The sequence below is a fragment of the Saimiri boliviensis genome, chromosome 2, assembly GCF_048565385.1.
Source record: "Saimiri boliviensis isolate mSaiBol1 chromosome 2, mSaiBol1.pri, whole genome shotgun sequence".
NCBI lineage: Eukaryota > Metazoa > Chordata > Mammalia > Primates > Cebidae > Saimiri > Saimiri boliviensis.
Genome location: NC_133450.1, coordinates 718,625 through 740,643, shown reverse-complemented (window position 1 = coordinate 740,643; position 22,019 = coordinate 718,625). Strand labels below are relative to the sequence as shown.

Here is a 22,019-nt window from a genome sequence, read left to right as displayed (position 1 = left end):
GTTCGGGGCAGAGTTGGGACTACACCTCAGTGGGTCCTGGCAGCTGCCTTGTGTCAGTAGCTGGGGGCTGTTCAGTGAATGGAGTTTGGGAGTCCAGAGTCTACTCTCTCCTGGATGGTGTCGGGGTGGCAGAGAGTGTGCCCAGTCCCCTGACTCCGCCACGTGCTGGGCAGCTCAGAACAAAGCGTGAGGGAGGGATGTGGCTGGGCCCACGTCTGCTGTGCCACCGCTCAGCCTGCCTCTCTGCCTCTTTCCCGTGGGTAGGGGACACTCAGGAAATCAGGGTGAGTTGCCAGTCCTTAAAGGAATTCCCATCTCCCCTGTGCCCCGTCAACAGGGCACAACCGTCAGCTCTGTCCCATGCCCAAACTAAGATCCCTGCTGCGGTAACTGCCAGGGCACAATCAAGGTCTCAGTTGCCCAGAAAGGCACCCAGATCCCAACGGGAGCTGACTCTGAAATGCTATCAATGACTGTCCCGAGTGCAGTGGAGAACCCGGCAGGCTCCCAGCCTGCTGCCAATGCAGCACCCGCAGAGAGCCGGAGGTGGGCTTTCCCAGGCAAGGCTGGCACTCCCTGCTGCCTCCCCCTCCCTCTCCTGCTTCCTCCCTCTGCCACTTGTCTTGGCCTGACCCTGGCTTGGATCTTATCAATCCACCCTTTATGCTGGGGGCTACTGGGCAGGCAGGGAGCCGTGTTCTCTGGGGTTCTGGAATAAAGACGTCTAAAGAGCTGAGGCGGCCACTCAATTAGCTGGGAAGGAGAAACACAAAGCAGGGAGCGGGAGGCTGGGCCTGTTTTCTGCGGTCTGTGGGAAAGGCTGCAGGAAAGGGGCCGATTGTGCAGATGGAGGAAGAGGTGGTTCTCAGGCCCGGGACACATCTCTGAGAACGTTCCTGCAGGGCACTGACCCCAAAGGCCCTCCTCCAAAGGCCAGGCAGGGACCAGCCCCAGGAGGGCTCCTCTCTCCACACGGAACCCCGTACCGAGGGCCAGCCCAATGCAAGGCACTCTTGGGGATACGGAAGAGGAAGAGGCCACATGAGCCTCAGAACATGACGAGAGATAAGGTCAAACCCTCGGGCAGTGCCTCTGTGCCCAAGCGGAGAGGACCCTGCTGCTGCCACTCTCAGCCTTCTCCATGGGGACTCAAGAGCTCTGAGTTCTGGCCGCCAGAGCAGTGTGACCCTGGGCGGATCCCTGGTCTCCCCGGGCCTCAGTTTCCCCATCTGAATTGCAATGGAGATGGACAAGATGTTCGCTATGTGCCCCTCCATGGGAATTGTTTCAGCTTTCTGATCCTGCCTCCAGGATTCCACCTGTCCAGGCCTCGAGGCTTGGACCACTGTGGTAAGAGATCCAAGACGGGTTCTGCCTGCCCCTGTAAAGCTGACCGTGCTCAGGAGGTGCAGAGGAGACCTCAGGCTGGGTCTCCATCCGCCAGAGAGAAGCCGGGTCTGAGCCAGATCTGGGTAAGAACTTGGGCACCCTGCCCAGGTGCCCCACATGGCAGGGCCCCAGGCGGGGACGCCCAGGCAGTGTCTGAGGCTGTCCAGGCAGAGGTGTTGGGTGGGTGCCTTAGCCCCCGTGGAAAGCGTTTCTCTAAGGACCCCCAGAGGTTTCGCTGGTTTTGGCTGGCAGGGCCGGGATGACCACCTGTTTCCATATCACGGAGAAGGCATTACCTGCACTCATCCACTCTGACCCTTCGGAAGCCTTTCCTGCCAGCCCCCACCCCCACCGCCATCAGAGGCTGCGGGGACAGGCGGGTCCTCTGCCCCCCACTGTCCCAATGACCTCCTCCTGCTACCTGGCCTCAGACTCTGAGCTTCTTGAGGACAAGGGTCCTATGGGGCCTCTTTCTGGCTGCTAGTTCTAGCTCCAGCCTGAAACACCACCCCCTGTGGCATTTGGGAAGGGCGGGCGGGAGTGGCAAACGGAGGGAGGCCCAGCAAATCCCTTGACCCATAAAGGGCTTCACTGGGCTGGAGACCAGGGGAGCTGAGCACCTTGCTTCCAAACCACAAACGCTCCCCAGGGGGTGTGGTTTCCCGGGAGGAGGGGCGTGGAGCCAGCCCTGGCAGCGGCCTCGGCAGGTCCCCCCCGACCCCCCACCCCGTGCCCTCGCCTCTCTGTGGCCTCCACGCTGCCACCCTTCTCCAGCTGGGCTTCATGCTCCATCTAGAAAGGCCTAGAAAGGCCTAGAAAGTCTCCAGGGCCCAGCGCAAGGCTGTCTTTGTGTGAAGGTCAGATTCCAGTGCCCTGGGGCCCGGCTTCGAGCAGCTGTTCCTGGGAGTGTAGCCAGTGGGGCAGCTCAGAGCTCAGCCTGGGGACCAGAGTTCAGGACCTCAAACTTTTGGGGAACTCAGAGCGACCTGGGCGCCTCTGAAGGCTCCAGAGCGAACCTTAATTCCTGTGGACAAGACTCCCAGAGCTCCTCAGAGGGGCTGCCAGGGTCCGCAGTTAGATGGAAGGGAGGCAGGGGCTGGCCAGACCTGGAGGGGTCAGACCTGGGAGACCAGACTGCACAATGTTATCTAGGTCCCCAAGACGCGGTGTGGCCAGTTAAGAGTTCCACCTTTACCAGCTGTGTGACTCTGAGAAAATCACTAACCCTCTCTGAGCTCTGTTTCCTCTACCAAATGGGAATGATACATGTGCCTTTCTGCTGCTGATAGGACGATAAAATGAAGGAATACAAGGTCCCTTAACTGGGCTGATTCAGGGCACAGCTGTGTGGGGAAGGAGGACTTTACGCTCTCCCACTCCCCCAAATCCCTCCTCCCCAGCAGTCTTTGATAGGCATAGTTGCCTTTTCTCCATCTTATCAAAAGTGCTTTGTGAAAGGGCAGCTTCCACCTCCCTCCCAATCTGTGCCAGCCCCAATCTCCCGTCCCGTACAGAGACTAGAGCCCGGGGCTCCCAAGCCTCTGGGGAGTCAACAAGAAAGAGTCCAAGCTCTGCTCCAGGCCCGGCCCACGGTGGACACTCTCTCCACAAGGATCTGCAACTCACCCACGCTCTAGTGCAGAGGATCCCCCTGTACCCCCAGAGATGCCAGCGATGCAGGAGAGGGCGCTGGACAGAGAATGGCCCCCGAGCCAGGCCTACAGGAGCCCATGAAGCCTGCTCGACACTGCCCTGGGCGGCACCTGGGGTCCCCCAGGGGCCTCCGCTCTGGGCGCCTGCTGACAACCACGGTGACTCCTCAACCCGTCCCAAACTGTCCCTTTCTCCTTGTCACCAGCGCTGGAAGCTGAACTCCCAAGGGAAGAGCACTCGGGCCAGACCTCTAAGCCTAGAGGGAGCTTGAGGTTCTGAGGACAGCTGGAGGCCCTTCTAACACAGGGGGCCCACCCTGGCCCCCAGCTCCCGGAGAGCAGCCCTCCTTCCTCAGCCTCTCCCTGCCCTTTACAGAGGACCTGTCTGCCCTCAGACCGGGGGTTCTTTGAGGGCAAGAAAGAAGATTGTCCATCCCAGTCTCCCTCACAGCCCAGCACACAGGATGGGGGATCCGGGCCACGCCCGCCTCGGCCATCCCTGCCAACTTCCCAAAGTCCCGATACACTAGAGGAGCCTTGGCACCTCCCCTGCAGTGCCCACCCAGTCCCTGCCTCTCCACCAAATCCAGGGCCTTCTCCATGCTCCCATCTGGCCCCTGGCTGCTCCGATGCTGCTACCCCAGCCCTGTCTGAGGGGACCCTCTCTGGGACTCCCTCCCCTGCTTGTTTAAAACCTGTCCACAGCCAGGCGCGGTGGCTCACGCCTGTAATCCCAGCACTTTGGGAGGCCGAGGCAGGTGCATCACGAGGTCAAGAGATCGAGACCATCCTGGTCCACGTGGTGAAACCCCGTCTCTACTAAAAATACAAACAATTAGCTGGGCATGGTGGCGCGTGCCTGTAATCCCAGCTACTCAGGAGGCTGAGGCAGGAGAATTGCCTGAACCCAGGAGGCGGAGGTTGCGGTGAGCCGAGATCACGCCATTGCACTCCAGCCTGGGTAACAAGAGCGAAACTCCGTCTCAAAAACAAACAAACAAACAAACAAAAAACCTGTCCATGCTGCGTGTCTGCCACTGCACAGCTGCCAGATGACAGCCGTTCAGATGAAGCCACGGAGGCCCGCAGGGCTGGGGATTATGTGTTTCTCCCTGGGGATGCCAGGTGCTTTTCAGGGGCTCCAAGGGACACGGAGCCTCCCCACACTGGCTCCCTTCTGCCCCTGGAACTACAGGAATGCCAGTATCACTCACTCTCGGGGCGTGCTGAGCTGCAGGGCTCTGCTGTGGCCCAGTCCCCTGGTGCCAACACCTGCTCTTTGAGCAGCCCAGAGAAGGGATTCCAAAGCCTGGAGCGTCTGAGCCAGCTGGCGTGACTTGTCCCAGGTGGCTCAGCAAGCCAGCGAGATGCCTTGGAATCCTGGGAAGATGAACACGGGAGGCTCCCTGGACCCAGCTGGCCCTGGCCCTGGCCTCCCTCCAGTGCCTTTCAAACCAGTCTCAGAAACCGGTTGGTCGTCTTCTTGGCCGGATCCCCTCTCCTTTACCTCTGGGGTGGGGGCGGGGCACGAGAGGAAAGACCCACCCCCACAGCTCAGGCCAGATCCCTGCCAAGGCCACCCGAGACACTGGGCCTGGGGTGGGGCAGCTGGTCCGGCGGCAGTGGCCCTCCGTGCTGGGTACCTGTGGTTTCCTTTACGATTTTTGTTTTGTTTTGTTTTGTTTTCATGAATGAGCGGTTCTTATTTTACCCAGGTTGGCCTTGAACGCACAGCCTCGCCTCCTCAAGCGCCAGGACAACGGCCCGAGCCACCACGGCCCCCTCCCTTCCGTTTTATAACTTCCATTGTTGCTACAATGTTGTGCAGCCGACAAAAGTGCACAAAAGCTGTATTATTATCATTCTGATGACTCTTCAGAGTAAACAACCCTGCCTTCCTTAAGGCACAATTTATCTGATGGTGAAGATCAAAAGAACACGCGATGTGTCAAGCCGCCAAAACAAACTTTTCTACCCTGAGCCATCTGCCTGCCCCTCACCGCGCTTAATCAGCCCCCAAATCCCAGGGCTTTTTGTGTTTACCTGGGCTTCCTCCTGTCCTTCAGCCACCCTGGGCTGGAGATCCGAGTTCCCAAGCCCTGGCCCCCAGTGGTGTCCTAGCTGTCACCTTCCCAACCTTCTTGAAGAAAAAAATCTCCCCACCCCCATTGCTTTCCATCACACCTGCCCTGCTGGTGGCCATGAGGGAGGGGGTTTGGTGGGGTCCCCGGGAGTGGCTCCTCCTCGCAGTTCTGTGTGGTGGTCCCCCCTACCCCTCCAGCACACCCAACACAGTGTAGCTTCCTGCTCTGCCCCACCCGCAGCCCCCAGCTGGCTTACCTGGAGTGTCCCACTGGGCCTTGGGTACCTTCTCTGGCACGGAAAACTCGAGAGCATGGTTCAGGGACTCTTTGGAGAGCGGCTGCCCATCAGTCAGTGAGCTGGGTTGGTGGAGGGCCCTGGAAAAACATTCATTAGAACGTGGGGGACTGGCCTGGGCTGGGGAACTCTGGCCTGGCACAATCTCAGCACCCTCAGGGGCCATTGGCATCTCTGTCTCCTGCACATGCTGGGGCCATCCACAGAGGAGTCCACAGTGGGAGTCACGGGACAAGACCTCAGTGGTTGTAGGGGCTGCCCCTGCCCCCACCCAGCCTCCCTGCAGGTTCTGAGGGCTCGGGAGAAAGAGGAGTCCAGCCCTGCTGTGCTCCCTGTCACCGTGTGACCCTGGGCAAGTTCATGCCTCTCTCGGGCTCTCAACGTCCCCACCTGGAAGAGAAAGGGGCTGAGGTCTGCACTGGAGGATTCTGAACCCCACTCCTGGAGAGGGCAGGCTTCAGGGGCGGGGGTGCCCCCACCTGTCACTCTCTGCACCCACCAGTCCACAGCCATGCCCTGAAACTCTGAGTGGAGCTTCAGGTACTCCCAGGGCTCGCAGGGGTCCAATTCAGGCCCCCAGTGAGGGCCTCCCCTCTTCCGTGCCACTGTGGGTGCACCCCACGTCTGCTGTCTCCATGGGGAAGACAGGCTTCCTAGCTTCACTCCTGGCCCAGATCCCCTGGCCTCCCAGGCTCGGTGACCTGGCTAAAGGGTCTCTCCTTTTGGCCAGCCCATGCGTTTCCTGGGTTTCTGGGCTTTGATGATCATCTCTGCCTGACTGCCCTTTGGCACCACCTGGCCAGACCTCAGCCTCCTGGATGGCTGAGCTGATGGATTTCAAGACTGCACAGAGTCGCACGGTGACACAACTCCAGAGACACATTTCGCAAGTCAACAACTACGTGAAGCCGAATCCGCTGGAGTTGTGCAGCCTGCGACCTGCGCAGCTCGTCAGTGTCCCTGAGGGCAGGACCGTGGCTCCGGGGAGTCCCGGGTGTCTGTCAGTCAGGGTGCGGCCGGCGCGCCCCCGCCCAGCTCCCGGGAAGCCGGGTCAATTACCTGCTTCGCACACACCGCCTCACTCCTTGTCGGTACTGCAGGTTCCGAACAAAACTAAGTTTGTGAACACAGCCAGGCCCACCCGGCGGCAGTCTGTTTAAGAACCTGAGATGGGTTTTAAAGCGAAAGATATCAGAAGGTTATGAAGGTGGGGGGCACGGGGAGGAGGGGGCTGACTGGGGAACCGAAATGGCGCTGTTCTCGGGAAATCTGTGAGCCAGGCCTGGGCCACCGGGCTGGAGCAGCCCTTCCATTGCTGTGGCGACCCGCTCCAGGGAGGTTGGAGAGAAACCGAAGAGATGGCAAAGTGGGCTTCTGGGCCGAGGCCTCCTGGAGGGGCGGACAGAGGCGCCTGAAGGCGGCGGAACTCGCCCTGCTGACTTTGGATCCCTGGTTAGGGCTCTCTGCGACAGGCAGGTAGCAGCAGCTTCCACTTGGGGCTGCAGTGTTACCAAACGGCCCCTGAGCTCTGGGTTCAGGCAGCGATGGCCAAGGAGGGACATACACGCGTGGCTAGGCTCAGGGGCCCGCCCCGCGGTCATCTGGGGAAGACTGCGAACTTGGCGGATGCCCCGCCGCATCTCGGCCTGTGTCCTCAGGAGACGGTAGACAGCAGGGTGGACAGCAGCCCGGGTTAGAGTTAGCCGCTCTCATCCGCCTCTGAGATCGCCAGCCGGGCGGCCACCCCCACGTTAGCCAGGCGGGGGACTGTCCTTGGCCGCCAGCTCCCACCATCTGCACTGCGTCCTCACAAACCAACCTGCTTTTAAATCCTCCTTATTAAAAGGTATCAGCAGCACTTCTGTCCCCACAATAAAATGAGTGTAAACAGGTTCTGGTTTTAAAATAACTCCACAACGACTAAATGAAAAGACAGCCACCGAAGGAAGCCAAGGGTGAAGCGTAGTCATCGTGATTAGAACCTTCTGTTTGTAGGGAGGGTGAGCCTGTTGGAATCACCTTCTCGCTGTGGGTGGGTGCCTTTTCCTGGAGGGCCAGTACCCAGTATCAGACTCCTTGCTGCTCAGACACTGATCCTGTCCAGCAATCGTTCAATGAGAGGGTGGCCCCTGGCCCTCTCCAGCATCTGTTTAACGAGAATACCTTTCTGCTCCCTGCGGCTGGCCCAAGGCGCGTCTTCAACTCTCTATGCCCTAGGCTTACAGAAATTGGGGTGCATGATTAACAGAATATCAAAACCTAATTTTCCAAATGAACTAAGCTTGATCTTTTCCTTCCTAGGGGCTTTGAGAGGCGGTTCCTTTAAGGAGATGTCATCTGAAATAGAATGTGCTAAACCTCCAGTGGCTTTTTCCTGCTCACTCAGGGTTATAACGAGTAACAGGCTTTCCTGACCTGACTTGTCACACAGAAGCAAGTGAAACTGCTGGGGCCATCTGCCTCTGCTCGTCGTGACTGCTGTCTTACACTTGCTGTTCGTAATCGTCGTTTTTCAGTTTTTATTTTCTATGTACGTATGTATTTTTGAGACGGAGTCTCGCACTGTCGCCCGGCTGGAGTGCAATGGTGTGATCTCAGCTCACTGCAACCTCCACCTCCCAGGTTCACGCGATTCTCCTGCCTCAGCCTCCCGAGTAGCTGGGATTACAGGCGCCTGCCACCACACCCAGCTAAATTTTTTGGATTTTTAGTAGAGACAGGGTTTCACTATGTTGGCCAGACTGGTCTCGAACTTCTGACCTTCTGATCTGTCTGCCTCAGTCTCCCAAAGTGCTGGGATTACAGGCATGTGCCGCCATGCCTAGCTGTATTTACTGTATTTGTTTATTTATATGTTGCAGACAGGGTCTTGCTCTGTCACCCAAGCTGGAGTGCAGGGGAACAATCACCACTCACTGCAACCTCCAGGCCTCAGCAATGCTCCCCTCTCAGATTCCCGAGTAGCTGGGACTACAGGCCCGCACCACCAAACCTGGATAACTTTTGTACTCTTTGTAGAGACAGGGTCTTGTGATGCTGCCACAGCTGGTCTCCAACTCCTGGGCTCAAGCGATCCTCCCGCCTTGGCCTCCCAAAGTACTGGGATCGCAGGCGTGAGCCACCATGCTCGGCCATTTTCCAGTTGACAATCCTCGCCTCTGTGACTAGCCGCCAACGTCTGCCGCCGAAAGCAGCTGGCTTCCAGCCTCTCATCTCACTCCTACGTTCCCATTTCTCTTTGTAACAGATAGAAAACGAACAGCCAAGCTCGTTAGAACCGTAGGTTACTGGAGGACACGTCCCACGATGGACCTATCACGTGCTCCTCGAAGAAAACTGGGGAGCCGCCCCGACTCTGGTTCCTCTAAAGCATTTTGGGCCCTGCTCCTGACTCTCGCTGCCGTTCTAGGAAGGACCGGGGGCCGCAGCTGATCTACAGGTGAGTGGACGCTGCCATCGTGGGGTTCACCAAGGGCGCCCCGAAGGTGACTAATGGGTCATTCCCGTCCTTCTGGAAAATTATGCTCCTCCTGGAAGGCAGCGCCCCGGAGGCTGACCGAAGTCACATAGCATGATGGAGTGACCACAACGGTGGGAGAACGGCCGGAGGCGGCGGACTGGCTTCTGTCTGGGTTTCGAATTCCCAGGAGGAAGAAGGGCCGACAAGGACAGCCCCCCGCCCCCCACCTTCACCCAGATGAGGACAAGGAATCGTTTTCGGCCCTCAGCTCACGTCTGAGCTTCACACGGGAAACTCATTGCCTTGCTCCCCTTTCACAGAAAACAAACAACTTTATCCGCACCTACCCAGCAGCACGGGAGCAACAGAGCAAAAGGCGTGTCTGGGCAAATATGATGTAAGATGTGTGTGAGGGTGCAGAGGAGCCCGGGAGCGTCTGCGCGACGCCTTTCTCTTAACCGTCTCTTGCTAGATTGGGGTCTCCTTACTCCTTCTACCTTGCCAGAGGAGCTGATGGGGACCATTTGAACACAGAACCTCCCAAGCGTCCTTCAACTCCTCCTCCAGGAAGCCCTCCTAGACTTCCCCAACACCCTCTCACCCCTATGGCTCTTGGACACTCAGGTTTGGGCTCTGGCTCACACATGGCTTGAGAGCTGGGGCCACTTCTGATTCAGCTCCGTCCTCTGCCCGTGAGTACTCACTGTTGGAGCTCAGTGTATGTTGATTGCACCTAACCCTTCTCAAGTTGTCACTATGTGTGTGACGCATAAATTGAGGAGGACCCTCATTTCCCAGGTGAATGCTTCATAGATGAGGATCCATTTCCTATTTATTTGTGTTGCCCTCTCTTCTCACTCAGCCTTCGGCCACCAGACCACTCTCATGTATGCAGTAGGTACTCCATGAATGCTTTCTTGAAACAGGATGGCATCGAAGTTCACCAGTCTGTCTGCCTGCTTGGGCTCAGCTCACTTTACAAGCTGCGTTACCACGGCCGAGGCACGGTTCCTCTCTGGCCCTCAGTTTTCTGCCTGTATCGTGTGGCTAGCGCAAAGAGAAGGTGATACATGAGAAGTGCTTAGTACCTACTGAGCTCTCATCATTATTACCCGTGGGCTTTCGTGAAGCTTTTGGGGAGCGAGAAGAAAAAGGTAATTTGGCAAGATTGAGAGGATGGCCGACAGAATAAAAAACCCCAAACCCAAGTCTGGGGGGGTCCAGTTTCCCTGCCAACGACTCTCCCTGGGAGACTGTCTGGGGGCTGGGAGGTGGGAGACGGTGGGCTCCTTGTTCCTTACTCGGTCCTCAAGAAGGAGCTGGCCGACCTGAGCAGGAGCGCCTCCGGCATGGTGCCTGGGGGGAGGCTGCAGCCTGTGAGCTTGCCCGGGAGAGAGCCAGAACCTCAGAGAACGTGTCGCGGAGTCCCCCCGGGAGCGCCACAGCACCTTCCGAGAGGCCCAGCTCCACTGGACCGCCCTGCAACAGAGATACAGCGTGAGTCACCGCCGGCAGCCCGGCTGGGTGAGGGGACACCTGCCCTCCTTCCTGGGCATGACTCATCTGCTCCAACTGTAATTTACGGCCTCCCAAGCCCACACCCACAGATTCCATGGAGGACAACACAGGCGTCGCAGGAGGCGGCTGCCTTGGGGCTGTGGTCCCCATTCTCCAAGGCCAGCTCACGGGCAAACCAAATCACATCTCCAGGACTCCCGCTCTGCAGAGACTTCTGGCTGCCACTCACCAGCCTCCCGGTCACTCTGGCAGTTCTCACCCCTCTCTGCTCAGTAGGCAAAGCAGAACGGAATCCCCAGTGGCTGGAGAATGTTCTCCATGGAAGGTGTTGCCTAACTAGCTCCCCGCATCCTAAAATCCCCAAACAGGGAGAAGAGGAGCGTCTCCTCCCAGCCCCGCAGTGCTGGTCACACGGGCCTGTGCACAGCCTGAGGCTCCCGGTAGCAACCACACAGCCTGATGGGGAGTTTCACGCCGGCCTCCCCATCTTCCTGCACAGCGGGCCCCACGCCCCCGCTTCTCCTTCGTCTGCATGACTACCTCACCTCAAAGATCAGACCGCTGGTGGTGGCTCCCTCCTGATTCCCAATTCCCAGCCTGAAGACTCCCGCAGAGGACTCACGGTAGAGGGTGTGCCTGGAGGTCGGGCTGCCCCGGGGTGCTCACCTGCCTCCTTCGTGCACCTGGCAGGCGCAGGACTCAGCATCCCCTCTGCTCCCTCAGCTAAGGCATGCTGAGTATGGGAGCCAGTGGCCGTGAATGCCCAAGGTTCCGGGTGATGAGGCCATGGGGTTGGGCATAAGTTGGGGACCCGCCCCAGCCCGCCCTGGGGCTGCCGTCGAGGTGTGGTCCCAGATACCTCTGACCTACATGGCACGGACCCCAGCTGCCCACCTGTGTGGCTCTTACGTAAGAAAGGCGGGCGGCAGGAGAGAGACCTGCCAGTCTGGGCACGAGAGACAGTTTGTTGCCCGTCATCCTTGGCAGACACGGTTCCTGCCACCGGGTCCTCTAGAGCTGGGCGAGAAGCTTGCCTTTCTGTTTGCTTTGCTTCTGTACTAAGCACACATGCTACGTCGAACGCTTTGCGTTGGCTCCTCCCATTCTCTCCACCGCCCTGCAGAGTGGATTCTATTAATAGTCACGTTTTCCAAAAGAGATGATGGAACTCCAGACTTGCTCAGTGTTGTCCAGGTAGCAAGAGGCAGAGCCAGCATCGCGAAGCCGGGTCTCTACGCCGGCTCTGAAGCCGGGATGCTATCTACGTACACAAGGTTTACCCGGTCTGTGCATGTCATAAAACTCAGCCAGCCACTCCAGCTCCCCATCCCCTCTGGAGAGCCCCTATTCCATGGTAACAAATGTCCCTGCACCTTGCCCTGTGGCTTCTAATACCCGCTCCACCCTGCACCTCGTCCTTCACTACAGGGACTAGCAGGTTTGTGACGTAGCCGGCCCCCCCCCCCCGCATCTCCCCACTTCCTGGAGTGTCCTGGGGGCTGCCCCTGGTGACCTGCCTTCCTTTCAGGCCCTGCTCCCCCTTAGGGACCTCGCACACTCCCTCAACTTTAATTATTACCCTGCAAGCGACAACTCTCGAATTCCAAACTGCCTCTGGGATGAGGTTTGGATGAGGTGAAAAACTGAAGGCAGCCTTAGCCACTGTTAGGGGGAAATTTTAAGCCGTATTTTTTTCTTTTTTTTAAAATAAAGTCTCACCCTCTCGCCCAGGCTGAAGTGCAGTGGCTCCATCTCAGCTTATTTCAAACTCCACCTCCTGGGTTCAAGCAATTCTCCTGCCTCGGCCTCCCAAGTAGCTGGGACTACAGGTGTGCACCACCACACCTGGCTAATTTTTGTATTTTTAGTAGAGATGGAGTTTTTGCCATGTTGGACAGGCTGGTCTTGAACGTCTGACTTCAAGAGATCTTCCTGCCTCGGCCTCCCAAAGTGCTGGGATTACAGGTGTGAGCCACTGTACCCAGCCTAAGCCCTGCTTTTAAGGCCAAGGGGCAGGGCACAGAGGCAGCAACAGGGACAGGGGTTGTTCAAGGCTCTCCACATAGTCAGATGGCAAACGACTGTCAGATCGCTGCCCTAAACTGGTAGGTCAACACCAGCACTCTGACTTCTAGAGAATCCTGCCCTTCACCAAATTTCAATTCCACCCCAGCAGTCCTTGCCCACTGTCAGTTCAGGACACCCTGACATTTGTCTCGAGCACTGGTCCCGACCTCTGATGCGTTAGGACCCTTTTTGAGAAGCTGCTGGGGGCCCTCCCGTCGACCCCCATCAATGCACTCTGCCCCCCGATGCTCTCTCGCTGTTTTACGTTCCCACGGGACTTCGGAAGCTCACGTTATACTAACAACCCCAATCCTAGTGAATCCCAGAAAGGAATTCAGACCTCTCCTTGGCCCTGAAGAGCTAAACATGAGCTTGTTTCTCTTCTCCTCCTCCCTGTTTTCTGGTCAGGGCTGAGCTGCGATGTGAAGGAACCGGAGTTGTCGCTGATACTTGATGTTGGTGGAGGGTGACGGCAGAAATGTCCTCAAGGCTGGCTCTGGCTGCACAGTGTCCAAACTGATGAGGTTTGGAAGCCTCAACAGTTAGAAAGCCAGCGCATGGCTCATTTCAAGGCTGGGAAGGCCTGGGAAACGTGTCATTTACCCTTTCTGTCTCCTTGCAGAACCCACTAGCTGACCTGCCCTTTCAGAGCTGCCTATGACTCTTTAGACCTCGCCTTCTCTGGGAGGGACCTCAGCCCTTGGCTTCTTCCTGGAACTGCCCTGCTGATCTCATCTCAAGGCACTTAGCATTTAGAAACTGGATATGGCTTTTTTAAAAAACACAACTGCCTGTCATGAAACGAAAATCTTAATTAAATCTTATTCCCAAAGTCGGAATTGAGTTCTCCCGGCCCCAGTAACGGACAGTTCCCCAGGGATCCTCCGTCCTTCGATGAGTATTGATTTAGGACCTCCGCTGTGCCAGAGGCTGCATGGGATGAGGGGGTGAAGTGACAAGAACGGGCATGGTCCCTGCCTTGAAGGTTTAGAGATGATGGGCCGATTAACAAAGATGCATTCATTGCAGGGCTGCTGTGCTCAGGCCTGGGGAGGGGGTGTCATGAAGAAAGGGGGTTCAAGGAAGAAAGCTGGCAGGTAGTAAAGGTCCGATTATTTCATGGGGGACAGCGTGGGAGGCTGACGCAGAGAAGCGGGGTCAAGGCCAAGATGATAGATGTGGACTGTGGGCCATCCCCAGTCTTGGTTTACCAGCTCACATGGGTGGGGTTTTGGGCTGAGCAGAGATCTGCCAGGGACCTGTAATCTATCAGAAAAGGTAGGAGTAGGGGCAAGACATATCCCCCTAGAATCCACCAGAAAGAGCATATTTGGAGCTGGGACCTTGGAGCCCCCAGCCCGAGATCCCAAAGGAAGTGTGTTTGCTGAGAGGCCCCAGCCCAGAAGCCTCATCCCAGCTGCGCTGTGGCTCCTGCCTCGGCGGGCGGGGGCAGCCCAGCCAGCTCACTTCTTACCCAATTGGCAATGTTCACAGTGCTCATAGTCCAACCCCGTCAAGCCAAATCCCACAGCCTGCTGTATAGAAAAAAAGGTGTCAGACATCAAGTTCCACTCCAAAGCCCTAAGGGAGTTGGCCAGCAGCCTGGCCGTACCCAGGACAAAGTTCTCCGGGCACTGGATCATCCGGCTTCTAGTTCAGGCTGTTTCAGTTTCGTGACCTTGGGCAAGTCCCTGGTTCTTTCTGGGACCCTGTTTCCTCAGATGTCACAGATAAAGGGCCTTCTCATTTTCTATCTGTGCTCGGTCATCTAGGGCCCTGGGCTGGAATCCTGCTCTATCAGGTAAGGGAAAGCCTGCCAACTTGGGTGTTGCCGGGCTCCCAGGCCCAAGGGGGTGGAAGAAAATCAGGAATAATCACGATGCTTGCTAGTAACGAACACGCACATCAGTCAAGGTTCTATGCACCTTACACGTGCGATCCTCATAAGAACCCAGTGAGGTACTATGACCATCCTCACTTTACAGATGAGGAAACAGGTACAGAGAAATTCTGGGAATTTCCAAGGTCCTTTGGTTAGGAGAGTCAGAATATAAACTTGGGCAAGTAACCCCAGGCCTACTGGGTGACTGGGGTGGAGCAGGACAGGGACAAGCGGCAGGGGGTGCAGACGGTCAGGCCCTTCAGGGCCCTCTGAACCCCGCGTCCAACCAGCCGTCATCAGACCCTTTTGGGAAATATTGTATATAAACAACGTACATGTATTAAATCGTAATTCAGGTATTTTCATTTCAGACACAGAGAATGCCACTTGGTGGTTTTGGTCACCACAGGGAGGGCGGTGTGACGCTCAGAGCCGACGTCATCCCAGCCCAAAGCAAAGACTACCAGAAAATCACCCACCCTCCATTGCTTGCCATTTTGATTTGAAGTGCCACGAGCGTGACGTCAGGTACTTCTCTCTCGGAAGAGTGGATGGGACAGCCTGTAAGTCCCAACTCTTATGACAGGTGGTTCTCTACCTTTCTTCCAGGGAGATGAGAAGAAAGAACACCGCCTATTCCTCAAACTCCAGAGGAACTTTACCGGGGTGGGGGTCGGGGGAGCTGGGGTGAGGCTTCCGCCAGTGAGCGCACTGCGCTCTGCAGAGGGCTGATTCTGGCTCACAGACTTGGTCCCGGGCATGGAGGAGCCCAGGGTTTGAAGAGCAAGATGAGAAAAGAAACACATACACAGCCTGAACATGTGAGACGCAGCTCTGAACGCAGCAAGCAAAGGGGCCAGGTGGTGCAGGCACAGAGCAGGGAGAGCCTGGCCCCTTAGGGAATGTTATTTCACTTTTTAAAAAGTGAGAACTCACATTTGCTGAGCACTTAGTACGTGCCAGGCACTGTTCCAATTGCTTCACACAGATTAACTCATTTGATTATCTCCTATCAAGAGGATACTGAATCATAACCCCTATTTTGTGGGGAAATGAAAGCATAGAGAGATGAAATAATTTGCTAAAGATTATACGGTTAGTAATGGGGATGGTTGAGTTTTAAATTAACGCAATCTGACTTCAGATTACATCATCTTATTTCTTTTTTTTTTGAGACAGAGTATTGCTCTTTCTCCAGGCTGGAGTGCAGTAGCACGATCTCGGCTCACTGCAGCCTCTGTCTCCCAGGTTCAAGTGATTCTCCTACCTCAGCCTCCCAAATAGGTGGGATCACAGGTGCCCGTCATCACGCCCGGCTGATTCTTTTTTTTTTTGAGACGGAGTTTCGCTCTTGTTACGCAGGCTGGAGTGCAATGGCGCGATCTCGGCTCACCGCAACCTCCGCCTCCTGGGTTCAGGCAATTCTCCTGCCTCAGCCTCCTGAGTAGCTGGGATTAAAGGCACGCGCCACCATGCCCAGCTAATGTTTTGTATTTTTAGTAGAGATGGGGTTTCACCATGTTGACCAGGATGGTCTCGATTTCTTGACCTCGTGATCCACCCGCCTCGGCCTCCCAAAGTGCTGGGATTACAGGCGTGAGCCACCGCGCCCGGCCGATTTTTATACTTTTAGTAGAGACAGGGTTTCACCGTGTCTGCCAGGCTGGTCTCAATCTCCTGACCTCAGGTGATCCGCCTGCCTCAGCCTCCCAAAGGGCTGGGATTACAGGTGTGAGCCACTGCACCCGGCTGCATCTTCTTAACCACTGTATGCACTGCCTAAATTTTGGTGAAGCTCTGTGAGGTCCCTGGTACCTCTCCGTACAGCTGAGCAACACAGGATTTCCTAGGAAGCAATTGACTGGAATTGCTCAGCGCTATGGCTAAGATACTTGGCTACTGTGCATGCATTTTTTTTTTCCTTTTTAAAAATTATTCATTTATTTATTTTAAAGATGGGGTTTCACCATGTTGGTCAGGCTGGTCGTGAACTCCCAACCTCAGGTGATCCTCCCGCCTTGGCCCTCGGATTGGATTACAGGCATGAGCCACCACGCCCCGCATGTGCATGAATTTTTAAATGCTTCAAACCACTATACTACTGACTCCCTTCAACATATTATTTATGATTATCTAGCTGTATTAGTCTGTTCTCGTGCTGCTAATAAGACGTACCTGAGACTGGGTAACGTATAAAGAAAAAGAGGGTTAATGGGCTCAGTTCCACGTGCCTGGGGAGGCCTCACACTCATGTGAAGGAGGCGCATGAAGGTGAAGGAGGCGCAAAGCTGTGTCCCATACGATGGCAGGCAAGAGAGCATGCTCAGGGGAACTGCCTTTTATAAAACCATCAGATCTAGGGTGATTTATTCATCATCAGGAGAACAGCATGGGAAAACCCTGCCCCCATGATTCAATTATCTCCCACCTGCTCCCTCCTATGACACATGGGGTTATGGGAGCTACAGTTCAAGATGAGATTTGGGTAGGGACACAGCCAAACCGTATCGCTAGCATACAACAAAGAATACATAGACGTGAAAAAGTGGGAAAACATGAGCCCAAATCAAGGGAAAAAGCAGTCAATAGAAACAAATCCTGATATGAGACATATGTTGGAATAAGCACGCAAGGGCTTTATAGCAGTGATTAACACATGTTTAAGAATTAAAGGAAAAATTAGACATAATTGATGAACAGATGAAGAATCTCACTATAAAAGTGGAAAGTATAAGGAAAGTACAATTTCTAAAATGAAAAATTCACCGAATGGACTTAACAGCAGATTGAAAACCAAAAAAAACAAAAGTGAACTTGAGGCCGGGCACAGTGGCTCACGCCTGTAATCCCAGCACTTTGGGAGGTTGAGGTGGGCGGATCATGAGGTTAGGAGTTTGAGACCAGCCTGGCCAATATGGTGAAACCCCATCTGTACTAAAAATGCAAAAATTAGCCAGACCTGGTGGCACATGTCTGTAGTCCCAGCTACTCAGGAGGCTGAGGCAGGAGAATCACCTGAACCTGGGAGGGGCGGTTGCAGTGAGCCGAGATCATATCATTGCACTCCAGCCCAGGTGACAAGAATAAGACTTTGTCTCAAAAAAAGGTGACCTTGAAGACAAAATATATAAATTATTTAATCCAAAGAGTAGAGAGAAAAATGTACTTTTGATCTGAACAGCACAAAACATTGTTGAATGAAATTAAGGAAAACCTAAGTAAATGGAAAGGCATCTTATGAACAAGAGACTTAATATTGTTAAGATGGTAATGCTCTCTGGTGGCTCAAGCTTGTAATCCCAGCACTTTGGGAGGCTGAGGCGGGTGGATCACGAGGTCAAGAGATCGAGACCATCCTGGTCAACATGGTGAAACCCCGTCTCTACTAAAATACAAAAAATTAGCTGGGCATGGTGGCGCGTGCCTGTAATCCCAGGTACTCAGGAGGCTGAGGCAGGAGAATTGCCTGAACCCAGGAGGCGGAGGTTGCGGTGAGCCGAGATCGCGCCATTGCACTCCAGCCTGGGTAACAAGAGTGAAACTCCGTCTCAGAAAGAAAAAAAAAAAAAAAAAAAAAAAAGAAAAAAAAAAAAAAAGATGGTAATGCTCTCCAAATGTATCCACAGGTCAACACAATTCTTATCAAAATCCTAGCTGGCTTCTTTGTAGAAATTGACTAGCTGGTCCTAAAATTTATATAAAAATTCAAGAGACCTAGAATAGTCAAAACATTGAAAAAAAAAAAAAATTGAGCCAGTGCTATGGCTCACGCCTGTAATCCCAACACTCTGGGAGGCTTAGGCAGGTGGGTCACGAGGTCAAGAGTTTGAGACCAGCCTGGCCAACGTGGTGAAACCCTGTCTCTACTAAAAATACAAAAATTAGCCAGGTGTGGTGGCGTGTGCCTGTAGTCCCAGCTACTTGGAAGGCTGAGGCAGGTGAATCACTTGAACCTGGGAAGTGGAGATTGCAGTGAGCTGAGATCACACCACTGCACTCCAGCCTAGTGACAAAGCAAGACTTCACCTCAAAAAGAAAACAAAACAAAACAAAATTGAAGGATTTGCACTTCTTGATTTCAAAACATATTGAAAACCTACAGTAATTAAGACATTGAGGTACTGGCAGAAGGATAGACATATAGGTGAATGCAATAGAATTAAGAATTCAGAAGTTTACATTTACAGTGAACAGATTTTCAAGATGGCCACCAACACAATCCAATGGAAAAATAATTGTCTTTTCAACAATTAATGCTGGGACACATGCCAAAAATAAATAAATAAAGTTGGATCCTTTCCTCACACCACACACAAAATTAATCCAAATGTATCAAATGTAAAAGCTAGAACTGTAAAAATATTAAAAGAAAATATTAATCCATCTTTGTGACCTTGTATTAGGCAAGCTCTTTTAGGTAAGGTAAAAAAGTCCACAGACAGCAACATCAAATCAGTTGGACTTCATCAAAACTAAAATCTACTGGGCTTCAGGGGACAGCATCAAGAAAGTGAAAAGCTAACCCACAGAATGGGAGAAAGTATTTGCCAATCATACATGTGATAAGGAAATTACATCTAGAATATATAAAGAACCCTTCCAACTCAAGAAGAAGACATATAATCCAATTAAAACTGAGCAAATAATTCAAATGGACATTTCTCGGGCCGGGCGTGGTGGCTCAAGCCTGTAATCCCAGCACTTTGGGAGGCCGAGGCGGGTGGATCACGAGGTCAAGAGATCGAGACCATCCTGGTCAACATGGTGAAACCCCGTCTCTACTAAAAATACAAAAAAATTAGCTGGGCATGGTGGCGCGTGCCTGTAATTCCAGCTACTCAGGAGGCTGAGGCAGGAGAATTGCCTGAACCCGGGAGGCGGAGGTTGCGGTGAGCCGAGATCGCGCCATTGCTCTCCGGCCTGGGTAACAAAAGCAAAACTCCAGCTCAAAAAAAAAAAAAAAAAAAAGAGAAAAGAAAAGAAAAGACATTTCTCCAAAGAAGACACACAAATGGACAACAAGCACATCAAAAGATGCCTGGCACCATCAGCCACCAGTAAATACAAATCAAAATCACAATCAGGTAGCACTTTATACCTGGTAGGATGGCTATAAATAAGAAGATAATAACACTTAATAACAGTGTTGACAAGGATGTGGAGACATTAGAACCCTCATATACTGCTGGTGGGAATGCAGATACTTTGGAAAACCTTGGGGCAGTTCCTCAAAAGATTATGCACAGAGTTACCATATGATCCAGCGATTCCACTCTTTTGTATATACCCAAGAGAAAGGAGAACAGATGTCCACACAAAAACTTCTACACAGATGTTCACAGCAGCATTTTTCATAATAGCCTATATATTATGCAACATTATGGCTTCCAAGGCCTAAATACACACTACGTGGCTTCTAAGGCCAAGTCATAAAAAGCAATGCAGAGTTGCCACCTGGCTCTCTCAGGGCACATGCTCTTTGGATCCCTGACCACCATGTTAGAAGTCTGGCTACCTTGAACGCGTGATGGAGAGCATGTGAAGAAGCCACATAGAAATAGAGACGCTGACCGATGAGAACAACACGTGGACGTAGGGAGCGGAACAACACACACTGGGGCCTGTTGCGGGGTGGGGTGGGAGGAGGAGCAGCATCAGGAAGAGTAGCTAAGCCATGCTGGGCTTAATACCTAGGTGATGGGTCGATAGGTCCAGCAAACCACCATGGCACACATTTACCTATGTGACAAACCTGCACGTCCTACACGTGTACCACAGAACCAAAATTAGAAACAAACTAAAAAATAGAGACGCTGAAGGGCCCAGCAATTCTAAATCCTAGCTAATGAGTCTTCCTATATCAGGCGCCAGATGTGACAAAGAGACTTTGACCTGTACCCAGCCTCAGCCACCAGCTGCCATGTCACAGACACTCAAACAGCTTGTGGAGAGGCCCAGTGGCAAAGAACTAAGGTCTCTGGGCAACAGCCAGTGTGGTAGGTTGAAAATGTCCCTCAAAAGTTATCCACATAGTGTTTACCAGGTGACCCACCCAATTGAAAGCTGTTAAAATGATCTTATGTGGCAAAAACTTAGGAGAGATTCGCAGATGTAATTAAAGGTAGGATCTTGGGACTGGAGGATTATCTTGTCTTATCCAGTTGGGCTCTAAATTCAATCACATGTATTCTAACAAATGGAGTGGTGAGAGATTTGGCATGCACAGAAGAGAAAACAGTGTGACCACAGAGGCAGGGATGGAAGGGATGCAGTTACAAGACGCGAGTGAAATGCTGGTAGCACCAGGAGCTGGAAGAGGCAGGGAAGAGTTTCTGCCCTAGAGCCTCTGGAGGAAGAGCAGTCCTGACCCCTCGACTTTAGCCCACTGAAACCGATTTTGAACTTCTGTCTTCCAGAACTGGGGAAGAATAAATTTCTGTCATCTTAAGCCACCAAGTTTGTGGTAATTGTTACAGTGCAATGGGAAACTCATGCATCCAGTGAGAAACAGGCTTGTCCACGACTTCATGAGTGAGCTTGAAAGCAGCTCTTCCTACTTCAGATGGCTGGTCCCCTGGCTGACACACGGACTCCAACACCATGAGAGACCCTGAGCCAAGCTGACCACTCAGCTAAGTTGCTTCCGAATAACTGACCAACGGGAACCGTGAGCCACATTAAGTCAGTGTAATGGATTTAACACACTACATTTTTTAATGATTTGTTAAGCAGCGATAGATAATTAGAACACCTTCACTACAAGAAATGCTATAGAAATTTATTCAGGCTGAAGGGACTTGGCCCTGATGGAAACACGAATCTAAAGAAAGGAATGGAGATCACTGTAGATGCTAAACATACTGGGAATAAAACAAGGATCTCCACTCTTACTATCTCTGTTCAGCGTTACATTTGGAGTTCCTGAAAGATGCAATAAGGCAAGAATTAAAGGCAAAATGACTGGAAAGGAAGAAGTACAACTTTTTATTAATAGATACCAAAATTTTGAACATATAATCTTAGGGGATCTACAAAAAGAAATGTTGAAAGTAATAAGTAAATTTAGTAAGGTTGCAGGATATATGGTCAGTATTTTAAAAATCAGTTGTATTTATACTCACAGCAACTGATTAAAAAATTAAATTTGAAATACAGTTTTGGCTGGGCACAGTGGCTCATGCCTGTAATCCCAGCACTTTGGGAGGCTGAGGCGGGTGGATCACCTGAGGTCAGGAGTTCGAGACCAACCTGGCCAACATGGTGAAACCCCATCTCTACTAAAATTACAAAAAATTAGCCGGGCATGGTGGTGGGAACCTGTAATTTCAGCTACTTGTGAGGCTGAGGTAGGAGAATTGCTTGAACCTGGAGCCAGAGGTTGCAGTGAGCCGAAATTGCACCATTGCACTACAGCCTCGGCAACAAGAGTGAGAATCTGTCTCAATAAATAAATAACAATAAAAAATAAATTACAGTTTTCGTAGCAGCAAAAACAAAATTTCTAGAAAAAAAGTTTTAAATGTGCAAGATATCTATATTAAAAGGTATAAAACATGGTTGAGACAAATCAAATACCTAAATTAATGAAAATGCATACCATGTTCATGGATCAGATGATTCACACAATTTGGAATATAGAATCAATTTATTCCCAAATTTCGAATATTTTGTT

General features: G+C 52.9%; 1 protein-coding gene across 5 annotated transcripts in view; it reads right to left on the bottom strand.

Annotated features, from left to right (window-relative positions):
* Positions 1-22,019, bottom strand: part of ACSBG1 (acyl-CoA synthetase bubblegum family member 1) — a 67,619-nt gene that overhangs the window by 32,119 nt on the left and 13,481 nt on the right. Inside the window, exons 1-4 of one of the 5 annotated variants that reach the window (XM_010330823.3) lie at positions 10,944-11,832; positions 10,182-10,359; positions 6,480-6,584; positions 5,382-5,500 (exon numbers count right to left, since the gene is read on the bottom strand). In XM_010330823.3, the coding sequence (XP_010329125.1) occupies positions 5,382-5,500; positions 6,480-6,584; positions 10,182-10,231 (274 nt within the window). In that variant the 5' untranslated portion in view covers positions 10,232-10,359; positions 10,944-11,832. Of the gene's footprint in view, positions 1-5,381; positions 5,501-6,479; positions 6,585-10,181; positions 11,833-22,019 lie in introns of those variants that run through there. The other 4 variants (XM_010330824.3, XM_039468693.2, XM_010330822.3 and 1 more) reach the window with 4 other exon arrangements.